At 40.9% G+C, this 23,563-nt stretch overlaps 1 protein-coding gene across 2 annotated transcripts in view; it reads right to left on the bottom strand.

Moving 5' to 3' along the window:
* The window catches only part of LOC113467136 (sodium- and chloride-dependent neutral and basic amino acid transporter B(0+)-like), a 15,930-nt gene extending 1,972 nt beyond the window's left edge, over positions 1-13,958 (bottom strand). The window contains exons 1-3 of one of the 2 annotated variants that reach the window (XM_026823147.1): positions 13,647-13,958; positions 4,307-4,579; positions 364-495 (exon numbers count right to left, since the gene is read on the bottom strand). In XM_026823147.1, coding sequence (XP_026678948.1) covers positions 364-495; positions 4,307-4,579; positions 13,647-13,704 — 463 coding nt within the window. In that variant the 5' untranslated portion in view covers positions 13,705-13,958. Of the gene's footprint in view, positions 1-363; positions 496-4,306; positions 4,580-13,292; positions 13,399-13,646 lie in introns of those variants that run through there. The other variant, XM_026823146.1, reaches the window with a different exon arrangement.
* Positions 13,959-23,563: the final 9,605 nt, after the last annotated feature.

A 23,563-nucleotide genomic window follows, 5' to 3' on the forward strand; every position in this document is an offset into this window, starting at 1 on the left:
ATAGTAATAGTGCTTATTTATACTGCTCGCATAGGACTGAAAAGTCCCTTTACTCCAGCAGTAGGCTACTACTATTATTGTGGTCAAATTCTCAAATTATATTGAGGATAAAATTCCATACCTCGGCTGGGATTGAACCCACGCTCTCCTGTTTACCAGGCGCGCGTCTTGACCACTACACCACCGAGGCAGGTAACCACTACACCACCGAGGCAGGTGTAGTATGTGTGATGGGTATGTGGTGGGTGGGTGTGGTGTGTGGTGGGCTGATGTGTGTGTGTGGTGGTCCCGTACAAAGGACGGGTCAACCACTAGTACCAAAAAAGTAAATACCTAGGTACTAACACATTGTATAAAACTTACCTTTTGCTATGGGACAACAATTCCACAAACCCAAGGGTCCTACACCACCAAACTGACCCACTGCAAGTTCCAGGAAGTACATGGGTTTGCCTGCCAGGACCAACATTATCAGGTATGGGATCAGGAACGCTCCTGGGGGGAGAAAGACGAAAACAAAGGAGGATGATAAAAAGAAATTGAGAGAAGTCGAAAATCTTGGGAAAAAAAGAATTTGAATTTCATATAAAAGGAATTTTAATTGTGTTAAGCATGTTTATCAAATGTCGTTCCCCGCTCAATACACTATACTAAATTTTATGACTTGACTTAAACTCGAACCACCAACCTCCAGATCCAGAGTCCACCGCGCTAACCACAGATTGGTTGAATTTCAGATTTTTTTTTTTTTTTCAAGAATATACTAAATTTAGTGGTAAATCACTAACTCTTGAGACCCTAAATACACCTATACCTCGCTAAATTTGACATGAATTGGACTCGAACCACCAACCTTCCCAAATCTGTTAGCACTACACCACTGATACTGGTGGGTAGACATTGCTCGTCTTTTAGAACGTAGATGCGCCATCTTTTTCTTCTTCTTCTTCTTCTTCTTCTTCTTCTTCTTCTTCTTCTTCTTCTTCTTCTTCTTCTTCTTCTTCTTAGGCTGGCTCAGTTAAAACTTTTCCCATAATATTGTAGGTAGGTATAATTTCGTTCAGGACAACCACACTGCCATCACGTCACGTAACGTAAGGTGATGGTAGTGTGTTTCTACCTTAACAGACAAACAAAAAGAATTATTTTATTGTCAAGTGAAAACTTAAAGCTCACTTCGGTCAATCAAAAAGTCCAATCAAGATGGCCTTGACAATGTTTCAAGAGTTACTCAAGGTTGAGTGGAAGAGTGATGAGGAATGCTTCACATGTATAAGTGTCTACCTCTAATAGAGTAGCTATGTAGGACCAGGGCCGGATTTAAGGGAAGAATGGGGAGCGGGCCCCTCTCGAGCTTTTTTTACTACCAAATATAGTAAAATACGTATGCCTTCACATGCCTTCAGGCACACTCCATTTGTGCTTTCCCCTCTCCTCCCCCTCCTTCTCCTCTTTGTCTCCCTCTAGATTCTCCTTTCTGTTCCTTCTTCTGTTTTCATAACTCACTACTTGGTTTTCCTCTCTCTTCCGTTCCTAATCCACTACTTCATCTACTTCCCTTCTGTCATTCGTCCTCCTTCTCCTCCCTTTCCTCTCTCCTTTTATTTTCTACCCACTTTTACTTCTCCTTTTTCTTCTACTGATGCAAATTTGTAATGGAACAATACACTAAGAGCGGGGTTTACCAAATCAGAATTGAGATCAATCTAGGATTGAGCTATACTTAATAGCTTAATACCCAGGTCAATCCAGAATTAAAGCCAACTCCGACTTCGAAAAGCGCGGTCTAAAAACATTGGCCTATAATTTGCAGCATCCCTAATTTAGGGTTGAATGGTAGAGATTGCCTTAGGAAATAATTTCGCCCTTTGCTTGTAATTTCTGTGTATTTTGTGTACACGTAATTATAAACAATAAAGAGTATTTAATAATAAGTCACTGTTCAGATTCTTGGGCTCCCCCCCCCCTGACTGAAATCCTGAATACGGGCCTGATGTCTATAATGTAGGGACTGTAGGGTACAGTAGAGACTAGAGTAGGTAGGTAGGGTTTAAGAAAAAGCTAGGCAAAGTGAGTTGGGTGAAAAAGGACGCTTCAGATGAAAGATACAAGTGTCTACGCTTACCAGGAATTAGGTTGAGTGCCATTCACTCTTTAAGAAAATACCTACAATTAGCTTAATTTGGAGCATACCCTCAATAAGTCACTGTTCGCATTCTTGCCCCCTCCCCCTTGCTAGCATCCTGCATACGGTCCTGAATATGATGTAGAGTAAAGTAGGGACTAGAGAGTAGGTAGCTAAAGTAAGTTGTATCTTGGGGTAAAGTAAGGACTACAGAAGGTAAGTAGAGTTTAAGAAAAAGCTAGGCAAAGTGAGTTGGGTGAAAAAGGACGCTTCAGATGAAAGATACGAGTGTCTACGCTTACCGGGAATTAGGTTGAGTGCCATTCACTCTTTAAGAAAATACAATTAGACATGAACATGTCATGCGAGGAGTAGGTAGGTATTTATCTGGTCTACAATTAGACATGAACATGTCATGCGAGGAGTAGGTAGGTATTTATCTGGTATACCCACCTACAGGATGGCTTATGAATAATAATAATAATAATAGTAATAGTGCTTATTTATACTGCTCGCCTAGGACTGAAAAGTCCCTTTACTCCGGCAGTAGGCTACTACTATTATTGTGGTCAAATTCTCAAATTATATGAGGATAAAATTCCATACCTCGGCTGGGATTGAACCCACGCCTTTATCTGGTATACCTACCTACAGGATGGCTTATGAATAATAATAGGACTGAAAAGTCCCTTTACTCCAGCAGTAGGCTACTACTATTATTGTGGTCAAATTCTCAAATTATATGAGGATAAAATTCCATACCTCGGCTGGGATTGAACCCACGCCCTCCTGTTTACCAGGCGAGCGCCTTGACCACTACACGGCGCTTTCCTGCGCCGTGTCCCGGCGAAAAGTCATGGAATCTGAAAATCGGCCAAAAAGTCATGGAAAATAGTGAAAGTACCTGTGGTGAATCTGAAAGCCTCATGCCGGAGGTTCCGGGTTCGATTCCCGGCGGAATTGAAGTTTTTTCGGCTCTACGCTTAGAGCTTAGAGTTCGGGGTGCACTCAACCTCGTGACGACAATTGAGTAGCTATTTTAATCGAGTAGCGACCAGTGGCGGCATTACCAGTGTAGTGCAAAGGAGGCACTTAACAATTTATTCTGTAATATCCACTAAAGTTGTGAAAAAGGTCAGTCTGTGCTAGGCTGCTAGGCCAGCTGGCTGTTAGCTTAACAGGAGTTCTAAATGACTGAATAAATATTGGTGAAATCCAACATAGGATTTTAAAGATACAATTAAAATGTCCCTTACCTCCGCCATTCTGGTAGGCCACTTATTGCTTAAAATACCGCCCGTGAATATACTAAAAAAAAATCAATAAAAAAAGCCTTTATTAAGGATGTCTTTACAAAAGAACACTATTGCTAAAATACGGTCCTGGCCACTAGGGTAAAGCCAGTGGGCATCAAACCCGCGAACTAGCGTTTACAAGTTACAAGGCAGACGCTCCACCCTCCCAAGCTAAGTAAGCGGGTGAAGTAAGAAGACTCAATAGAAGAACCCGATCTATGAATTTGGGAAAAAACCTGCTGAAAGGGCTCATTACTGGAACTTGGCCTGGCGCACTGCTGTACTCTCATACTCTGGTGGTGGATTTCACCAACCTTCTTTCCAGCTTCAAACAGCCCGTTAGCTTAACAGCCCTGTTAAGCCAATACAAATTAAATGGAACTTAAATTTACTGATGGAAATTTGTAATGAAACAATACACTATGAGCGGGGTTTACCAAATCAGAATTGAGATCAATCTAGAATTGAGCTATACCTACTACTTAATACCCAGTTCAATACAGAATTGAAGCCAACTCCGACTTCGAAAAGCGCGGTCTAAAAACATTGGCCTGTAATTTGCAGCATCCCTAATTTAGGGTTGAATGGTAGAGATTGCCTTAGGAAATAATTTCGCCCTATGCTTGTAATTTCTGTGTATTTTGTGTACACGTAATTATAAACAATAGAGAGTATTTAATAATAATAAGTCACTGTTCAGATTCTTGGGCTCCCCCCCCCCCTGATTCAAGCCTCAAACAGCCCGTTAGCTTAACAGCCCTGTTAAGCCAATACAAATTAAATGGAACTTAGCTGGCTGTTAGCTTAACAGGAGTTCTAAATGACTGAATAAATATTGGTGAAATCCAACATAGGATTTTAAAGATACAATTAAAATGTCCCTTACCTCCGCCATTCTGGTAGGCCAAATACGGGAAGCGCCACACGTTACCAATGCCCACCGACAGCCCCACACAGGACAGCAAGAATTCCCACCGCGACCCCCATGACCCACGTTCCGCCACTGCGGCCAAGGAGGGCCGCCTAATGGCCGCATCTATGCTGGTGAATGTGGACTCGCGGCGCGCAACTATGTGCGCAGAGAAGCGCCGATGATGCGCGCGCTCCTGTTTGTCACCGCTGTAGGTGCGCTCCCTTAATGAGCCGCCCCGGGGGACACCTGAGGATGAGAAGAATCGATTCATTATGACAATAAAATTATTTTTAGTAGGCCAGGCATAGGAACCTAGGAAGGAAAAGGAAGTTCCTTTTCCAGCTGTTTAAAAAAAATCTGGTGTGAACATCACACCACTTTCCTTATCCTATTGAATGATGCTTATTTGAGTGTTCTTTTACCCTAACTTTTACAATATCTTTAACCGTTTTGTCGCCATAGCTGAAAATCGTCAAAAAACGGTCGAAATCAGTCCAAAAGCGGTCAAAATACTGCCAAGCGCAGCAACCATCTCAACCAAACGTTGCATCCTTGTCACATTTGACAGCTACATACCAAATTTCAAGTCTCTAGCTCTTACCGTTCTCGAGACATTTTGTTTACAGACAGACAGGCACACACACGGACCAATGGCTGAAACTTTGGATTTAGGCTCTAGGGACCTCAAAACGTGTTTTGGCACTAAAAACTGACCATCGAAAATTTGACCCGATTACATTACTTCCCTTCCTATAGGATAAGGAAAGTAAAAAAGTGGCATCATAAAGTTCAACCTTATCAGAAAGGATTGCCCTACATTTTCCTATACTTGAATCCCTACGAATTTATATCAAAGCTTCGCATAACGCATTACGAAAACAAAAGTCAGCAAGAGTTGTGCTGGTTGCTTGCTAATGGGCGTTTGTAAACTTGGATTGCCCTACATTCCTATACTTGAATCCCCACGAATTTATATCAAAGCTTCGCATAACGCATTATGAAAACAAAAGTCAGCAAGAGTTGTGCTGGTTGCTTGCTAATGGGCGTTTGTAAACGTTCCAAAAGAACAGAAGCTATGAAATGACATTGAGACACAAGGGAGAGAGAGAGGGAGGGAGAGAGAGAGGGAGGGAGAGAGAGAGAGAGAGGTAGAGAGAGAAAAAGAGAGAGAGACTAGGGTTGAGTGGTAGAGGAAGCTGTCACCAAAGCATCATCATAATTGCTTCACAACCAGGGACCAATACAAGGGTGAGACTAGGGTTGAGTGGTAGAGGAAGCTGTCACCAAAGCATCATCATAATTGCTTCACAACAGGGACCAATACATCAAGGGTTTACTGGATAGAATCCTAGGACCATTTGGGGGTTGTGCAATTCGGATTCTAACGGGGTTTGGACAATTTGGTTACTTAGGGTTGTAGCTACGATATTTTCGTACATCAAGATCTGGATAGAATCCTAGGACTATTTGGGGGTTGTGCAATCCGGATTCTAACGGGGTTGGGACAATTTGGTTACTACGGCTGTAGCTAGTGTAGCTACCATATTTTCGTAGATCAAGATAACAATAAGAAAAGTTCCTGGATCAAGTTTAAATGCTCCAAATTTGCTTTATTAGTCTCATTATTTCAGACTCACACTCAGACGGTCTGACAGACCTAGGATTCTAGATTTTTCCGCCACTCACGCTCAGATTGTCTGAGAGACCCCAGGAGGTCTGTGAGACCGCGTCTGTCAGACGACCTGAGAGTGAGTGGCTGGCTGACCTTAGATGGGTGAAAATATCTCCTGAACTCATATACCTAACTTACTCGTACTACCTACAATCGTACCTAATTTACTACCTACAATCGTACCTATATAACTTACTACCTACAATCGTACCTAACTTACTACCTACAATCGTACCTAACTTACTAGCTACAATTGTACCTAACCTCCTACCTATAATCTTACCTAACTTACTACCTACAATCGTACCTAATCTCCTACCTACAATCGTACCTAACTTACTACCTACAATCGTACCTAACTTACTACCTACAATCGTACATAACCTCCTACCTACATTCGTACCTAACTTACTACCTACAATCATACCTAACTTACTATCTACAATCGTACCTAACTTACTACCTACAATCGTACCTAACCTCCTACCTACAATCGTACCTAACTTACTACCTACAATCCTACCTACGTACCTAACTTCCTACATAGATACTCGTATATCTATCATAGTATATCTATGTCGCATGTCAACCATCTTCATGTATGTTATGTTTTAGCATGTCTGTACCCTGTAATGCAATTTAATTATCTTCAACTCTGTACGTACACGTAAAAAATACGTAGGTATAATTACATGTAGGTGTAACCATATATTAGGTACGAAATAGATAGATATTTATGTAGAGAGGTAGGTAGGTGACATTAAAATTAATGAAACTTGGGATAATTCTGTGTGAAACATAGACAGGTATATAGGTACGGAAAATTTGTTTTAAACAGACGCAAATATTGCAAATATTTGCAATATTTACGTCTGTTTAAGTATTTATCTTGCAAATATTTCACTTTTTTGCGTTTTTACGCCTTAAAAGTTAAATGATGTCTCCTTACATAAAAAATTTAGATCTAGAGTTAAATAGATTTTTGCAAATTCCCAAGAAATTCACCAATACAGTCCAATGATATTCTCCCTTTGTAACAAGAATTCTGTTCAACCATATTTTTTTTTTTTTGTTGTTGTTGGGGGGATCGAACCCAGAGCCTTCTATTTGCTAATCCGGGCGGTCCCCTTCCCCTAAAGAACTCTCTTCCCCACCATTAGCTATTAGGGGGAGCACAAATATCTTCGTGGAATAGGCTACTGAACATTGTCATCCAGTAGACAAAAGCTGTGACAGGAGAAGTCTTGGAAGATGAAAGATTGTGGGGGGTAGTTTACGGTAGGGGAGGGAAGGGGTAGTTTAGGGTCGCGTGGTGATGAGGGGTAGTTTAGTGTAGGGTAGTTTGGGGGGGGGGGGGGAAGACGTGATAAACAGCGTTTGGCAAGGAGCCAAGAACGTTCAAGAGGCGAAGTTAAAATGTTATTGTATTACGAGAGTGGTGCGATGTCGACAGCAAAGAACATTGGGATGGGAGTGGGTGGGAGGAGGAATAGAAAGCGTGGGAAGGAATTGGAGGGAGGGGAACGTAGAAAGGAAGGAAGAAAAAAAGGAGAGTGGGGGATAGTGGTAGATGTCGACAACTAGGAACATACTTTTGGGGTGGGTAGGTGTTTGGGGAGTAGAAGTAGAAAGCGTGGGAAGGAATTGGAGGGAGGAGAAGAAGATGTAGAAACGGTGGGAAAGAAAGAATCAAAAAAGAGGGTGGGGGGATAGCGGTGTATGTCGACAACTAGGAACATGCTATTGGGGTGGTGTGGGAGGGAAGGGAGGAGGAGTGGAAAGCGTGGGAAGGAATTGGAGGGAGGAGAAGGAGATGTAGAAAGAGTGGGAGAGAAAGGAAGGAGGAAGAAAACGAGGGTTGGTGGGAGAGAGTAGTGGATATCGACAGCAAAGAACATGCTATTGGGGTGGAGAGAATTGGAGGAAGGAGAGGGAGGGAATAGGAGAAGAAGAGGTAGAAACGGTGGGAAAGAAAGAATCAAAAAACGAGGGTGGGGGATAGCGGTGTATGTCGACAACTAGGAACATGCTATTGGGGTGGTGTGGGAGGGAAGGGAGGAGGAGTAGAAAGCGTGGGAAGGAATTGGAGGGAGGAGAAGGAGATGTAGAAAGAGTGGGAGAGAAAGGAAGGAGGAAGAAAAGGAGGGTTGGTGAGAGAGAGTAGTGGATATCGACAGCAAAGAACATGCTATTGGGGTGGAGAGAATTGGAGGAAGGAGAGGGAGGGAATAGAGCAAAGGGAGATAACGAAGGAAGAAATAGGGAAAAAGGAAGAAGCAGGGAATAGTTTACAATAGGGAACATGTCATTTGGGGTGGGAGAAAATTGGAGGAAGGAAGGATGGTAGAGGAAATGATGGAAAGGAAGAAAGAGGAGGAGGTAAAGAATGGGTGGCGAGGAAGTTGAAGAGTCGAAAATGGGATGATGGGATGAATAGGTAAGTAATAAGTAGGTAGCAGTAGATAGGTATGTAGGCTTATAGGTATATGTAGTTACTTGGGTAGGTCGGTAGGTACCTACTAAAGTAGGGACGTGTGTAGGTATCTCAGATCAAGAACTTCAAGAAGGAAGGCAGCTAGGTAATGCATGTAGCAAATGTAGCAATGTAGCATTAGTCTAGCATTGGACTTTTTTTTTAAAAAGAGGTTTGACAGAGGGAACTGTAACTGCTATGGTCTTATCGTCCCGAAATCGAAGAGAGAAGGAAGACAGGACTAAAGTAGGGACGTGTGTACGTATCTCAGATCAAGAACTTTCAGAAGGAAGGCAGGTAGGTAATGCACGTAGCAAATGTAGCAATGTAGCATTAGTCTAGCATTGGACTTTACTTCTAAAGTTCGACATAGTCGACAACTGAAGTACTTCGATGAGATGGTCGATCGACAAAGTGAATCTATGTTGTCGAGACAGTGTGGACAGTTTCAGTCGACATCGATCGACGATTGTTGAATGCTGTCGACTATGGACACAGCAGTGCAATAGTCCTAAACTAAAATGGATGCGGCACACAAGGGAGCAGAAAGAGACCGCCTTAACATACTAATAAAATGGACACAGATTAAGATCTTACACTTCTACAATCTCCACTCATCACAAACCCCTGTAACCAAACGTTAGCCACAAAGGCAGCAGGATGAGAGAAAGGGGAGGAATAAAGGGAAGAAGGGAGGTATAGAAGCAAAGAAAAACAAAGCCACCTCCGCATTCAATGAGGTTAAAAGATTTAACACCTTTGACGCCTGAGGACAAGAAAAAAACTCGGCGTAGTGTTTACACTCTTAATTTTCCGTGTTTATTTTCACCCCCTCCTTTTCTCCTTCTTTCCCCTCTCCTCCCCCTCCTTCTCCTCTTTGTCTCCCTCTTGATTCCCCTTTCTGTTCCTTCTTCTGTTTTCATAACTCGCTACTTGGTTTTCCTCTCTCTTCCGTTCCTAATCCACTACTTCGTCTACTTCCCTTCTGTCATTCGTCCTCCTTCTCCTCCCTTTCCTCTCTCCTTTTATTTTCTACCCACTTTTACTTCTCCTTTTTCTTCCTACTCCCTCAGAATTTCCCTCCTCCCACTGTGCTTCCTCTGTTTTTTTTTCGTACTCTCTTTTTCCTCCTCTTCTTCATTCCTCTTGTCTTTCTCCACTTTTCCTCGCCCAATTTCGCTCCCAATTAACAGGAAGCTAAATTTTGGACGATGGGGCTGTTGTTCTCGAAAGACATGGAGATTTGGAGATATCCACCCCACGTTACTTCAAGAAACACCTCTTTTGTCTGCTCCTTTTTTAGAGGTTTAATGTAGCTTTAACTTCTGAGGTCTTTTAGTGATGGGGTTTTAGTCTCCAGTCTTTGACAAGCTACCCTCCTACTCATACGTATATTAACCTCACTTAGCCTGTCTCGGGCTGGGAAAAGCAGCACGCTATTGATGGTCACCCATCCGTATGCTTACCACGCGCAACGTTACTTAACTTTAGTGATCTTTTAATAACTGCCAGCCTAGTTAGCTTGCAGGGTAGTGCGTCTGCCTTGTAAGCGCAAGGTAGCGGATTTTATCCTGTCTTCTCTCTCTCTACGCTTTCTGGACCAAACACCTTTTCACTCCTTAGCAGTTACAGTTCCCTATCAAACCTCTTTAAAAGAGAGAGGGAGGGAGAGAACTGTAATTGTAATTGTAATTTTTATTTGACATTTTAAGTATACATATTTTTCATATAGTTGCATCAAACTTGCTTTCGCCGCTGAATACCTTATTTGGAAAAGAAAAATACTATCGTACACACCTGGCCCTCTAGGACGATGAAATTTGAAATGTTTCCTGTTGCCAACCCACACACTACTAATTTCTTTTCAGCAAAATGTTTTTCAGTAGGTACATACCTACCACTAAAGTCATATCCGGCAGTTTTGTCAAGAAATTCTTTGGACCCAATCCAGCCAACTTTCAGGAGTTCAATGGATTTGTTATTATTTTAAAATTTTCAGAGAATTTTTCTTGCTGAGCACATTGCATACACAGAAGTTTTACGGCGACCATACAAATTGTGAAATGAAAATCTCAAGATATTTTATCGGCGGATTATATCCGGATCCTAAACAGATAAGGCACGGTTGGTCCAGTGGTAACGCGCTTGCTTGCCATGCAGAAGGTCCCGGGTTCGAATCCCACCATCGACAAAAATTTGCACTTTTTTTCGTACTCCCTTTTTTCCTCCTCTTCTTCATTCCTCTTGTCTTCCTCCACTTTCCCTCGCCCAATTTCGCTCCCAATTAACAGGAAGCTAAATTTTGGACGATGGGGCAGTTGTTCTCGAAAGACATCATGGAGATTTGAAGATATCTACTCCCACGTTACTTCAAGAGACACCTCTTTTGTCTGCTCCTTTTTTAGAGGTTTAACGTAGCTTTAACTTCTGAGGTCTTCTAGTGATGGGGTTTTAGTCTCCAGTCTTTGACCAGCTACCCTCATACTCATACGTATATTAATCTCACCTAGCCTGTCTCGGGCTGGGAAAAGCAGCACGCTATTGATGGTCACCCATCCGGATGCTTACCACGCGCAAAGTTGCTTAACTTTAGTGATCTCCTAATAACTGCCAGCCTAGCTAGCTTGCAGAGTAGTGCGTCTGCCTTGTAAGCGCTAGGCCGCGGATTTTATCCTGTGTTCTTTCTCTCTATGCTTTTGGGACCAAACACCTTTTCACTCCTTAGCAGTTACAGTTCCCTATCAAACGTCTTTAAAAGAGAGATGGAGGGAGAGATCTGTTGCATCAAACTTGCTTCGCCGCTGAATACCTTATTTGGGAAAAGAAAAATATTATCGTACACACCTGGCCCTCTAGGACGATGAAATTTGAAATGTTTCCTGTTGCCAACCCACACACTACTAGTTCTTTGCAGCAAAATGTTTTCAGTAGGTACATGCCTACCACTAAAGTCATATCCGGCAGTTTTGTCAAGAAATTCTTTGGACCCAATCCAGCCAACTTTCAGGAGTTCAATGGATTTGCTTTTAATATTATTTTCAAATTTTCAGAGAATTTTTTTTGCTGAGCACATTGCATACACAGAAGTTTTACGGCGACCATACAAATTGTGAAATGAAAATCTCAAGATAAGTATTTTATCGGTGGATTATATCCGGATCCTAAACAGATAAGGCTCGTTCTCGGAACGGCTTTTTCCTATCCTGTCCTTTTTCTCTCTTCGCTTTCGGGACGATAAGACCTTAGTAGTTACAGTTCCCTCTATCAAACCTTGAAAAAAAAAGTAAACAATCTCAACAAGAAGATTCATATTGATTTTAGTAAAAAATCTGACCATCGAAAATTTGACCCGATTACATTACTTTCCTTCCTATAGGATAAGGAAAGTAAAAAGTAAAAGAATAAGCACCAAGATGATGAAATTGAGGGGAAAGTCAACAGCACACTATTTAGGTGAGGTCGTGAGGTTGGACAATGTTTGGTCAGAACAAGGTTTGGGGAAAGTTTGACAAGGTTCGGGAAAGGTTGGACAATGTTTGGTCAGAACAAGGTAGGTATTGTGTCTCTTCTCGCCCATCTGATGAGAGGCATACTACGGGATGGGCATGCTACGACACAGGCCACAAGCGTCTAATGTAGCAGTTGTTCCATTGCTACGAAATAAAAACGGCGGTGGAACACTCATCTTAAAAAAAAGGCTCGTTCTCGGAACGGCTGGCTTTTTTTTATCCTGTCCTTTTTCTCTCTTCGCTTTCGGTACCATAAGATCTTAGCAGTTACAGTTCCCTCTATCAAACCTTGGAAAAAAAAAGTAAACAATCTCAACAAGAAGATTCATATTGATTTTAGTAAAAAATCTGACCATCGAAAATTTGACCTGATTACATTACTTTCCTTCCTATAGGATAAGGAAAGTAAAAATTAAAAGAATAAGCACCAAGATGATGAAATTGAGGGGAAAGTCAACAGCACACTATTTAGGTGAGGTTGGACAATGTTTGGTCAGAACAAGGTTTGGGGAAAGTCTGACAAGGTTCGGAAAAGGTTGGACAAGGTTTGGGAGAAGCTAGAGAAGGGATGAAGTTGAGAGACTTTTGGCCTGAGAATGGTGAATTCTGCTTGAGCGAATGAAGTGAATTTTAAGTTTTAATTCGACTATTTTGCATTTGGTTTGTCTGTCTTTTTGTTTGTTTTGGAAAAATATTCGTTCTGCTTGTCTGACTTTGAGGAAATTTTGTCGAGAACGTTCTTTCAGAAAATTATTATTAAACAATTAGATCAAACTTTATTTACATAATGATGGTAACATATTGTACATAGATATAATTTAAAAAAAAAAAAATAAAATTTAAATTTGTCTGAGAGAACGTTCAGAAAATCTTTTTGGATTCTTGGATAGATATTGGTAGGGATGTATGTCCCTTTCTAAAATTGTGTCCTCATAACTTCCGAAGGATTGGTCCAATTTGGTTAAATTTTTGAAACACCTTCAAAATCTACGTAAAAGGAAAATTCTCGTTCCATTTTGGATCCAATCGGTTCTACTAATCGGACCAATTTTTGGAGTTAGTTCTACTATGTAGGTATGCGAGTAGCTATGATATCAGTGGCGTAGCGTCCATGTAGGGCGTGTATGGCGGCCATACACTCAAAAATTTTACTCAAATACCCTTAAATATTGACTTTAAATAATTATTGTATTCTTATTAGATAGATATTGTGATAGAAATTAGTGTCCGCCCTACACTTGGAGTTAGACCACGCTACGCCACTGTATGATATATTTTATCAATTATCAAAAACTAATTACTTACCTTTCGTTTTAGTCTGAGAATAAGGAGGACGGCTTACATCTGTCCTTTTATCGGACATTTCTTAAAACTACAAAAAATCAACAACAAGAAGAACAACGAATTTATTGGATTCTTGGATAGATATTGGTAGGGATGTATGTCCCTTTCTAAAATTGTGTCGTCATAACTTCCAAAGGATTGGTCCAATTTGGTTAAATTTTTGAAAAGCCTTCAAAATCTACGTAAAAGGAAAATTCTCGTTCCATTTTGGATCCAACCGAGATTTTGGGGACCAATTTTTAGAGTGAGTTCTACTATGTAGGTATGCGAGTAGCTATGATCTATTTTATCAATTATCATAAACTAATTACTTACCTTTCGTTTTGGTCTGAGAATAAGGAGGACGGCTTACATCTGTCCTTTTATCGGACATTTCTTAAAACTACAAAAAATCAACATCAAGAAGAACAACGAATTTATTTACAAAAAGGGACAAAGGGGCGAAAAGAAAACCCCCTTTTTTCACGGAAATAAATAACAAAAAAGAAAACGATAAAAAGATCACTTTAAGACCACTTTTTGTATCAGTCCCGCCTGTGGGGTCCTGGCCAGATTTCGCGCGGTTGAATTCCCTCCCAAAGTGGCATAGTTATTAGAAGTACGCGACTCACACGGGGCTCCCGTCCTGCTTCGCTCTGAGAACTGAATTGGAGGAAGGAAGGATGGTAGAGGAAATGATAGAAAGGAAGAAAGAGGAGGAGGAGGTAAAGAATGGGTGGAGGAAGTTAAAGAGTCGAAAATGGGATGATGGGATGAATAGGTAAGTAATAAGTAGGTAGCAGTAGATAGGTATGTAGGCTTATAGGTATAATGTAGTTACTTGGGTAGGTAGGTAGGTACTAAAGTAGGGACGTGTGTAGGTATCTCAGATCAAGAACTTCAAGAAGGACGGCAGGTAGGTAATGCATGTAGCAATGTAGCATTAGTCTAGTATTGGACTTTACTTCTAAAACATAGTCGACGACTGTTGATTACTTCGATGGGGATGGTCGATCGACAAAGTGAATCTATGTTGTCGAGACAGTGTGGACAGTTTCAGTCGACATCGATCGACGATTGTTGAATGCTGTCGACTATGGACACAGCAGTTGGGGTTGGATGGAAGAGAACGCCCCAGGCATTAATCCCGCCCCTTAGTTGGAATATTTTGTAGATAGTTTATTTTATAATTTATTTCATTTATAATTTATTTCATTTCTTTCTTCTTGTTATTAATTTATTATTGTGTATTTGTTTTTTTTTTTTTTTTTTTTTTTTTTTTTTTTTTTTTTTTTTTTTTTTTTTTTTTTTTTTTTTTTTTTTTTTTTCTTTCTTCTCTTTTGTTAATCTTGTTGTTCTGTATATATTTATTGTACCTATACTTTTGTAAATATTCTAAATAAAAAGAGTTAAATAATAATAATAGCAGTGCAATAGTCCTAAATGGATGCGGCACACAAGGGAGCAGAAAGAGACCGCCTTAACAGAATAATAAAATGGACACAGATTAAGATCTTACACTTCTACAACCTCCACTCATCACAAACCCCTGTAACCAAACGTTAGCCACAAAGGCAGCAGGATGAGAGAAAGGGGAGGAATAAAGGGAAGAAGGGAGATATAGAAGCAAAGAAAAACAAAGCCACCCCCGCATTCAATGAGGTTAAAAGATTTAACACCTTTGACGCCTGAGGACAAGAAAAAAACTCGGCGTAGTGTTTACACTCTTAATTTTCAAGAGTAGCTATGTAGGACCAGGGCCGGATTTAAGGGAAGAAAGGGGAGCGGGCCCCTCTCGAGCTTTTTTTACTACCAAATATAGTAAAATACGTATGCCTTCACATGCCTTCAGGCACACTCCATTTGTCAAGGGTTTTTCTTGCCTTTGGGATCAATTAATTTTAAGAAACCATTTACTGATGCATCTCACAGGCATCCTGTCCTTGCATCTCAAAAAGGGGAAAAAAACAGAATAATATTTCTCCCGAAAATTTCGTAACGCATGCGCGTTCCATTTCCCCCCGCTTTCGTCCCTCAAATTTTCTTCCTTTCTCCCCTTGTCTTCCTGGAGCTGGCTACAGACGATCAAGCTTGCAGCGATGTATGCTTCGTAACGTGATAGTACGTTACGTGACATGATGGTGGTGTGGCTGTCCTGATCGTGACGTGAGAGTAATGTGGCTATCCTGCACGAAATTACCTTTGGTAAAACTTTGAACTACATCTTTCTGACTCCCCATGAGCTCACGTGACGTGACGGTAGTGTGGTTCTACCTTTACCTTCCCTCATCTGCATGGTAGGTATACCTAGTCACCCAATTTTCGTGTATTCCTCTCTAACCACCTTTTTTCTGGACCTAAGAAAGAAAAAAGGGTGAGAGGAAGGGAGAGAGATGGGACTTTGGACAAAGGAAGAAAGAGAGAGAGAGAGAAAGAAAGAGAGAGAGAGAGAGAGAGAGAGAGAGAGAGAGAGAGAGAGAGAGAGAGAGACGTGATAGTACGTTACGTGACATGATGGTGGTGTGGCTGTCCTGATCGTGACGTGAGAGTAGTGTGGCTGTCCTGAACGAAATTACCTACAATATTATGGTAAAACTTTGAACTAAATCTTTCTGACTCCCCATGAGCTCACGTGACGTGACGTGACGGTAGTGTGGTTCTACCTTTACCTTCCCTCTTCTGTATGGTAGGTATACCTAGTCACCCAATTTTCGTGTATTTCCCCTCTAACCACCTTTTTTTCTGGACCTAAGAAAGAAAAAAGGGTGAGAGGAAGAGAGAGAGATAGGACTTTGGACAATGGAAGAAAGAGAGAAAGAGAGAGAGAGAGAGAGAGAGAGAGAGAGAGAGAGGGTTGGGGTTTGTTGTTTTTTCACCCTCTATTTTTTATTGTGTTAGGAGGATAGAGCATGTGTACGGTCTCTCTCCCTCCCTCCCTCTCTCTTTCTTTGTCTCTTTCTCCTACTTATTCTCCTATCTTCTCTCTCTCTCCCTCTCCTAGTGTTTCTTCTATCCTCTCTCTCTCTCTCTCTCTCTTTCTATCTATCTATCTCTCTCTCTCTCTCTCTCTTCTTCTTCTTCTCCTATCTTTCCTCTCTCCTCCACATTTTCTCATGCAGTCTCTTCTTACCACTATACCACTCCAGTTTTCTCTTCCATCATTTCCTTCTTCACTAATGGACGATGATTGTTCTCAGGTGTCTCTGCCACCTCCACACCTTTTCTTCGCCTCCACACACCTCCGCACCTCCATTTCTTCATTTTAACGCCCACTCATTCTCAAATATCTCAACCTCTTATTAAATATGTTTATATTAGACATCCTAGGTTATAAAGTTATGAAATAGGTAACTACAAAACTTATTACCTTTATATGATATCCATTGTATCATATAAAGGTAATAAGTTTTGTAGTTACCTATTTCACATCTCAACCTCTTCTTCAGGGCTGGCACAAGGCACGGACAAACGGGCCACAACGCTGACTTGTAGCGGCTGGATTGTCAGGGCTGGATTAAGGTATGGACTAACAAAGCGATTGACCACAACGGTAACTTGTAGGGGCTGCATTGACCATTATGTGAGGATATTTTCGGCTGCGGCGCAAAAATTGGTCTTCCACTTGGAAGATTTTGTGTTGCTACCCTAAAAATTTAAAAAGGTATGGACAAACAGTCCACAACCGGTAGCTTGTAGCGGCTGATGCATTGGTCATCATTATGAGAGGATATTTTCGGCTGCGGCGCAAAAATTGGTCTTCCACTTGCAAGATTTTGTGTTGCTACCCTAAAAATCTAAAAAGATATGGACAAACAGTCCTTCATTATGTGAGGATATTTTCGGCTGCGGCGCAAAAGTTTCTGTTCCGTTTGGATCTCATTTTGTTACCCTATAAAAGAATGATTCTCCCCCGGTTTTGGAATGATAAGACCAGCCTAGGTTGAAGGCACCCTCTCGTCCTATATTGTAGTCCAGAGATTTTGGAGCAGGAAGCAGAAAGAAGGAAGGAGCAGGATGGAGGAAAGCAAAGATAGCAATGATTAATGGAAAGGAAGAAGCGTTCATCTCCCTCTCCCCTTTTTTGCTCTTTCCCTTTCTCTCCCTATTTCTCTCTCTCTCTTTCTCATTCCCTTTATCTCCCTATTTCTCTCTCTCTCTCTCTCTTTCTCATTCCCTTCATCTCCCTATTTCTCTCTCTCTCTCTCTCTCTCTCTCTCATTCCCTTCATCTCCCTACTTTTCTCTCTCACCCAACCTTTCTCTCATCGCCCCTTCTCTCACATTTTTTCTCAAAATGCTCTGATTTAATCCTATGCTTTATTTCTTTTTCACATTTATTTTTATAAATACATATGTAGTTATACATAGGTAATGAATTAATGATTTAAACAATTTAGGATAACGAGAGAATTCAGATGAGTCATTTAGATTTAAGGTAAATGACCTTTTAAATTATTAACACGATATTGTAGGTTTAGTGGATTGGTTGTTTTAACCATTCATGGTTAAGCAAACCCGAGTATCAAGCGTTTTGGCGCTGTGGCCAATCTATCATTAGGTATATCAGCAGAGATGCGGATAGGAAATGACCTTTCATCGCCGAGCAATAAGAAAAATAGACCGAGAATGGCAAGATGGAGAAACAGAGTAAACAGATTTCAGAGCTCGTACAAACGAAATATATAATTATATATATAAAATAAAGAAATATAAAAACAAACACATAGGTATGTTCTTAGAGGATGATTGATAGATGGAACCTTGGTACCTAATTTCTGTCTTATCGTCCCGAAAGCGCAGAGGAGGAAGACAGGATGGGAGAAAGCCAGGCGTTCCGAGAAATACAATTTTTGCCTGAGCCAGCCTAGTTAGCTTGGAGGGTAGCGTGTCTGCCCTCTAAGCGCTAGGTCGCGGGTTTCAAGCCCGGGGCGAATTTTATCCTAAACAAATAGAATAGAATAGAATATACCTTGTTTATCCTGCCAGAATGAGACTGAAAAGTCCCTTTACTCCCGCAGTCTAAACAAGGTCTAAATCACCCCAACTCCTTCTTTACCCACTCACTCTTCAAACCCCTCCCAAACCCTCCATCTTTCCTCTTCTCACTTCTACCATCTTCTCCTCTATTTTTTATTGTGTTAGGAGGATAGAGCATGTGTACGGTCTCTCTCCCTCTCTCTTTCTTTGTCTCTTTCTCCTACTTATTCTCCTATCTTCTCTCTCTCCCTCTCCTAGTGCTTCTATCCTCTCTCTCTCTCTCTCTCTCTTCTTCTCCTATCTTTCCTCTCTCCTCCACATTTTCTCATGCAGTCTCTTCTTACCACTCCAGTTTTCTCTTCCACTCTCTCCTACTTATTCTCCTATCTTCTCTCTCTCCCTCTCCTAGTGCTTCTATCCTCTCTCTCTCTCTTCTTCTCCTATCTTTCCTCTCTCCTCCACATTTTCTCATGCAGTCTCTTCTTACCACTCCAGTTTTCTCTTCCATCATTTCCTTCTTCACTAATGGACGATGATTGTTCTCAGGTGTCTCTGCCACCTCCACACCTTTTCTTCACCTCCACACACCTCCGCACCTCCATTTCTTCATTTTAACGCCCACTCATTCTCAAATATCTCAACCTCTTCTTCAGGGCTGGCACAAGGTACGGACAAACGCGGGCCACAACGCTGACTTGTAGCGGCTGGATTGTCAGGGCTGGATTAAGGTATGGACTAACAAAGCGATTGACCACTAGCGGTAACTTGGGGCTGCATTGACCATTATGTGAGGATATTTTCGGCTGCGGCGCAAAAATTGGTCTTCCACTTGGAAGATTTTGTGTTGCTACCCGAAAAATCTAAAAAGGTATGGACAAATAGTCCACAACCGGTAGCTTGTAGCGGCTGATGCATTGGTCATCATTATGTGAGGATATTTTCGGCTGCGGCGCAAAAATTGGTCTTCCACTTGGAAGATTTTGTGTTGCTACCCTAAAAATCTAAAAGGTGTGGACAAACAGTGCACAAACGGTAGCTTGTAGCGGCTGATGCATTGGTCATCATTATGTGAGGATATTTTCGGCTGCGGCGCAAAAGTTTGTGTTCCGTTTGGATCTCATTTTGTTACCCTATAAAAGTGGCAGTGCAATACCCTATAAAAGTGGCAGTGCCATAGTCCTAAACTAAAATGGACGCGGCACATCAGGGATCAGGAAGAGACCGCCTTAACTTAAAAGAATGATTCTCCCCCGGTTTTGGAATGATAAGACCAGCTGAGGTTCAAGGCACCCTCTCGTCCTATACTGTAGTCCAGAGATTTTGGAGCAGGAACGACTGGAACAAGAGAGCAGGAAGCAGAAAGAAGGAAGGAGGAAACAAAAAGAAGGAAGGAGCAGGATGGAGGAAAGCAAAGATAGCAATGATTAATGGAAAGGTAGAAGCGTTCATCTCCCTCTCCCCTCTTTCTCTTTCCCTTTCTCTCCCTATTTCTCTCTCTCTCTCTCTTTCTCATTCCCTTTATCTCCCTATTTTTCTCTCTCACCCAACCTTTCTCTCATCGCCCCTTCTCTCACATTTTTTTCTCAAAATGCTCTGATTTAATCCTATCCTTTTTTTCTTTTTCAGATTTATTTTTTATAAATACATAGGTATAGGTAATGATTTAAACAATTTAGGATAACGAGAGAGTTCAGATGAGTCATTTGGATTTAAGATAAATGACCTTTTAAATTATTAACACGATATTGTAGGTTTAGTGGATTGGTTGTTTTAACCATTCATGGTTAAGCAAACACGATATTGTAGGTTTGTTTAGTGGATTGGTTGTTTTAACCATTCATGGTTAAGCAACCCCGAGTATCACGTGTAACTGGCCAGCAGTACGTGCTACCCTCAAGATCACCTATCCGGATAATAACCACGTTCAACGTTGCTTCCCTTAAGTGATCCATTGCCTACAATGCCTACTAATGCGTTTACCGTTTCGTAATCGCTACTGGCTAAAATCCATTATTACTGACTGCATACTTGTCTACGTAGAGTGGCCAGGAATAAAATTTAGTGTTCAACTCAAACAAAAGTGAAAATTTCTCACCTAGAAATCTCTCGATATTTTTATTCCTGCAGAGATTAGCTATCTTTTTGTTTACATTCTCTAAATGAAAAATTGAATTATTGGAAAGAATAGGTGCTTAGTAGTTACCGTTAATCGTTATGGTTATGATATGGGGAAGCGCAAAATCCCTCCATATTTTCGTTTCCTACGATAAAGTTCGGAAACGAAATTATCGGAGTTGATCATTGTTTGAACGTTTTGAATTGTTTTCAATGGCACAAATGGCAGTCACTTTCAAATAACTAATTTTTACTTTCAAGACTCATTTTTTAGCTAAATTTCCTGCAGAGATTAGCTATCTTTTTGTTTACATTCTCTAAATAAAAAAAAAAAATGAATTATTGGAAAGAATAGGTACTTAGTAGTTACCGTTAATCGTTATAGTTATGATATGGGGAAGCGCAAAATCCCTCCATTTTCGCTTCCTACGATAAAGTTCGGAAACGAAATTATCGGAGTTGATCATTGTTTGAACGTTTTGAATTGTTTTCAATGGCACAAATGGCAGTCTAAAGAGCGCATTTGAAATATCGTTATTATTTCAGGGAAGAAAAACAATTTCTCGCCATATTTTTCCTCAAAGACTTTTCGTTCGATTTTAAGGAAAAGGATTGGATTCCAAAAAGAAGAAGAAAAAACTGAATAATGCATCGAAAAATATGAAAGGTTCCTTTCGCTTATGAAAAACGAAAAAAGAGGGGAATGAGAAGAAGGAAAAACAACTGGAAAATGGTAGCTGAAAAAATCTGTGTGGCGCCAGTTTTGGAAAAAAAAGAGCTTAGACGAGAAAATACAAAAACTTTTCTGTCTGGCGGCTGTTGGCGGAAAAGTGCTAGAATCGGAGTTCCAAAATTCAATCCAAAAATTCAAGCAGGAAAAGAAAATTTCCTTTATGTGCTAAAGATGAGTATCAGATTTAAATCGGAAAAACGGTTCTCTTAGACGAAAAGAAAATGACCAGTTTTACCTAACTTCGTTCTTTCGAAGTGGTTGTAGAACGAACTGTGGTCTTATCTTCCCGAAACCGAAGAGAACAAACCTTATCAATTTAAGATAAAGTCCATCCCGACAGGGACTCGAACCCTCGACATAGCACTTACAAGACAGGCACCCTCCTAGCTAACTAGAGTGCTTAAAAATGAAAACCTTATCTGAATTACATCTCACTCCAAATAGCTGTGGAATGATAAGACCCGCTTAGGTTCAAGGCACCCTCTCGTCCTATATTGTAGTCCAGAGATTTTGGAGCAGGAACGACTTGAACAAGAGAGCAGGAAGCCGAAAGAAGGAAGGAGGAAACAAAAAAAAGGAGGGAGCAGGATGGAGGAAAGCAAAGATAGTAATGATTAATGGAAAGGAAGAAGCGTTCATCTCCCTCTCCCCTCTCTCTCTTTCCCTTCCAGATTTTAATCGGAAAAATCGTTCGATTAGACGAAAAGAAAATGACCAATTTTACCTAACTTCGTTCTTTCGAAGTGGTTGTAGAACGAACTGTGGTCTTATCTTCCCGAAACCGAAGAGAACAAACCTTATCAATTTCGGATAAAGTCCGTCCCGACAGGGACTCGAACCCTCGACATAGCACTTACAAGACAGGCACCCTCCTATCTAACTAGAGTGCTTAAAAATGAAAACCTTATCTGAATTACATCTCACTCAAAATAGCTGTCCGTATCAATCTCGCTCAAATCGGAATGTTGTTTTCTCATGATGGGATTTGCAATTTTGCATTTCTTCCATTTTTCCCCAACGTTTATTCATTTCTTTCATTTTCGCCAGCGTTTATTCATGTCGAATTCCAAAATAGCTGTCCGCATCAATCTCTCTCAAATCGGAATGTTGTTTTCTCATGACGGGATTTGCAATTTTGCATTTCTTCCATTTTTCCCCAACGTTTATTCATTTCTTTCATTTTCGCCAGCGTTTATTCATGTCGAATTCCCAAATAGCTGTCCGTATCAATCTCTCTCAAATCGGAATGTTGTTTTCTCATGATGGGATTTGCAAATTTGCATTTCTTCCATTTTTCCCCAACGTTTATTCATTTCTTTCATTTTCGCCAGCGTTTATTCATGTCGAATTCCAATATTTCATGTGTTCCTCGTAAAATTTCACACATTTTCACGCCTGACTTGATGAGTATTTCGCGAATGCCAGTCGAGCGTTTTGGCGCTGTGGCCAATCTATCATTAGGTATATCAGCAGAGACGCGGATAGGAAATGACCTTTCATCGCCGAGCAATAGGAAAAATAGACCGAGAATGGCAAGATGGAGAAACAGAGTAAACAGATTTCAGAGCTCGTACGAACGAAAAAAAAAATTATATATATAAAATAAAGAAATATAAAAACAAACACATAGGTATGTTCTTAGAGGATGATTGATAGATGGAACCTTGGTACCTAATTTCTGTCTTATCGTCCCGAAAGCGCAGAGGAGGAAGACAGGAAGATGGAACTGTGGTACCTAATTTCTGTCTTATCGTCCCGAAAGCGAAGAGGAGGAAGACAGGATGGGAGAAAGCCAGGCGTTCCGAGAAATACAATTTTTGTCTGAGCCAGCCTAGTTAGCTTGGAGGGTAGCGTGTCTGCCTTCTAAGCGCTAGGTCGCGGGTTCGATTTCGAGCCCGGGGCGGATTTTATCCTAAACAAATAACGTTCGTTCTCGGAACAGCTGGCTTTCTCCTATCCTGTCTTACTTCTGTATTCGCTTTCGGGACGATAAAACCTCGGCAGTTACAGTTCCCTCTGTCAAACCTCTTAACCCATTGCGTACCGAGCCATTTTCACCTGATGACCCCAGGAGACCAGACTTTTTTTCATCAATTTCACCCGTCTATCTTATTTGATACCCAGGTCTCCTAGGGCAATAATTATTTTTTATTGTCACAGGGGTCCATGTCTATCACATATGATAACCAAACCGGTTATCTTATGTGATAGACACGGTTCCCTGCGATCATGTTTATTTTTGTTTGCTTTTGTCTATCACATATGATAACCAAACTTTTCGTCGGGTTTTTAATTATTTGTTACTAGTCCACTTTGGCTACGCTATGGATAGTCGTATCTATTGGCCAACACACTAGGAATATTACTATCTGTTTTCGTTTGTTTTTATTTGTACTGCGTCCTTGGCAACAGATAGTGTATTTCTATGG

Source organism: Diaphorina citri, unplaced genomic scaffold, assembly GCF_000475195.1.
Source record: "Diaphorina citri unplaced genomic scaffold, Diaci psyllid genome assembly version 1.1 scaffold411, whole genome shotgun sequence".
Lineage (NCBI taxonomy): Eukaryota > Metazoa > Arthropoda > Insecta > Hemiptera > Psyllidae > Diaphorina > Diaphorina citri.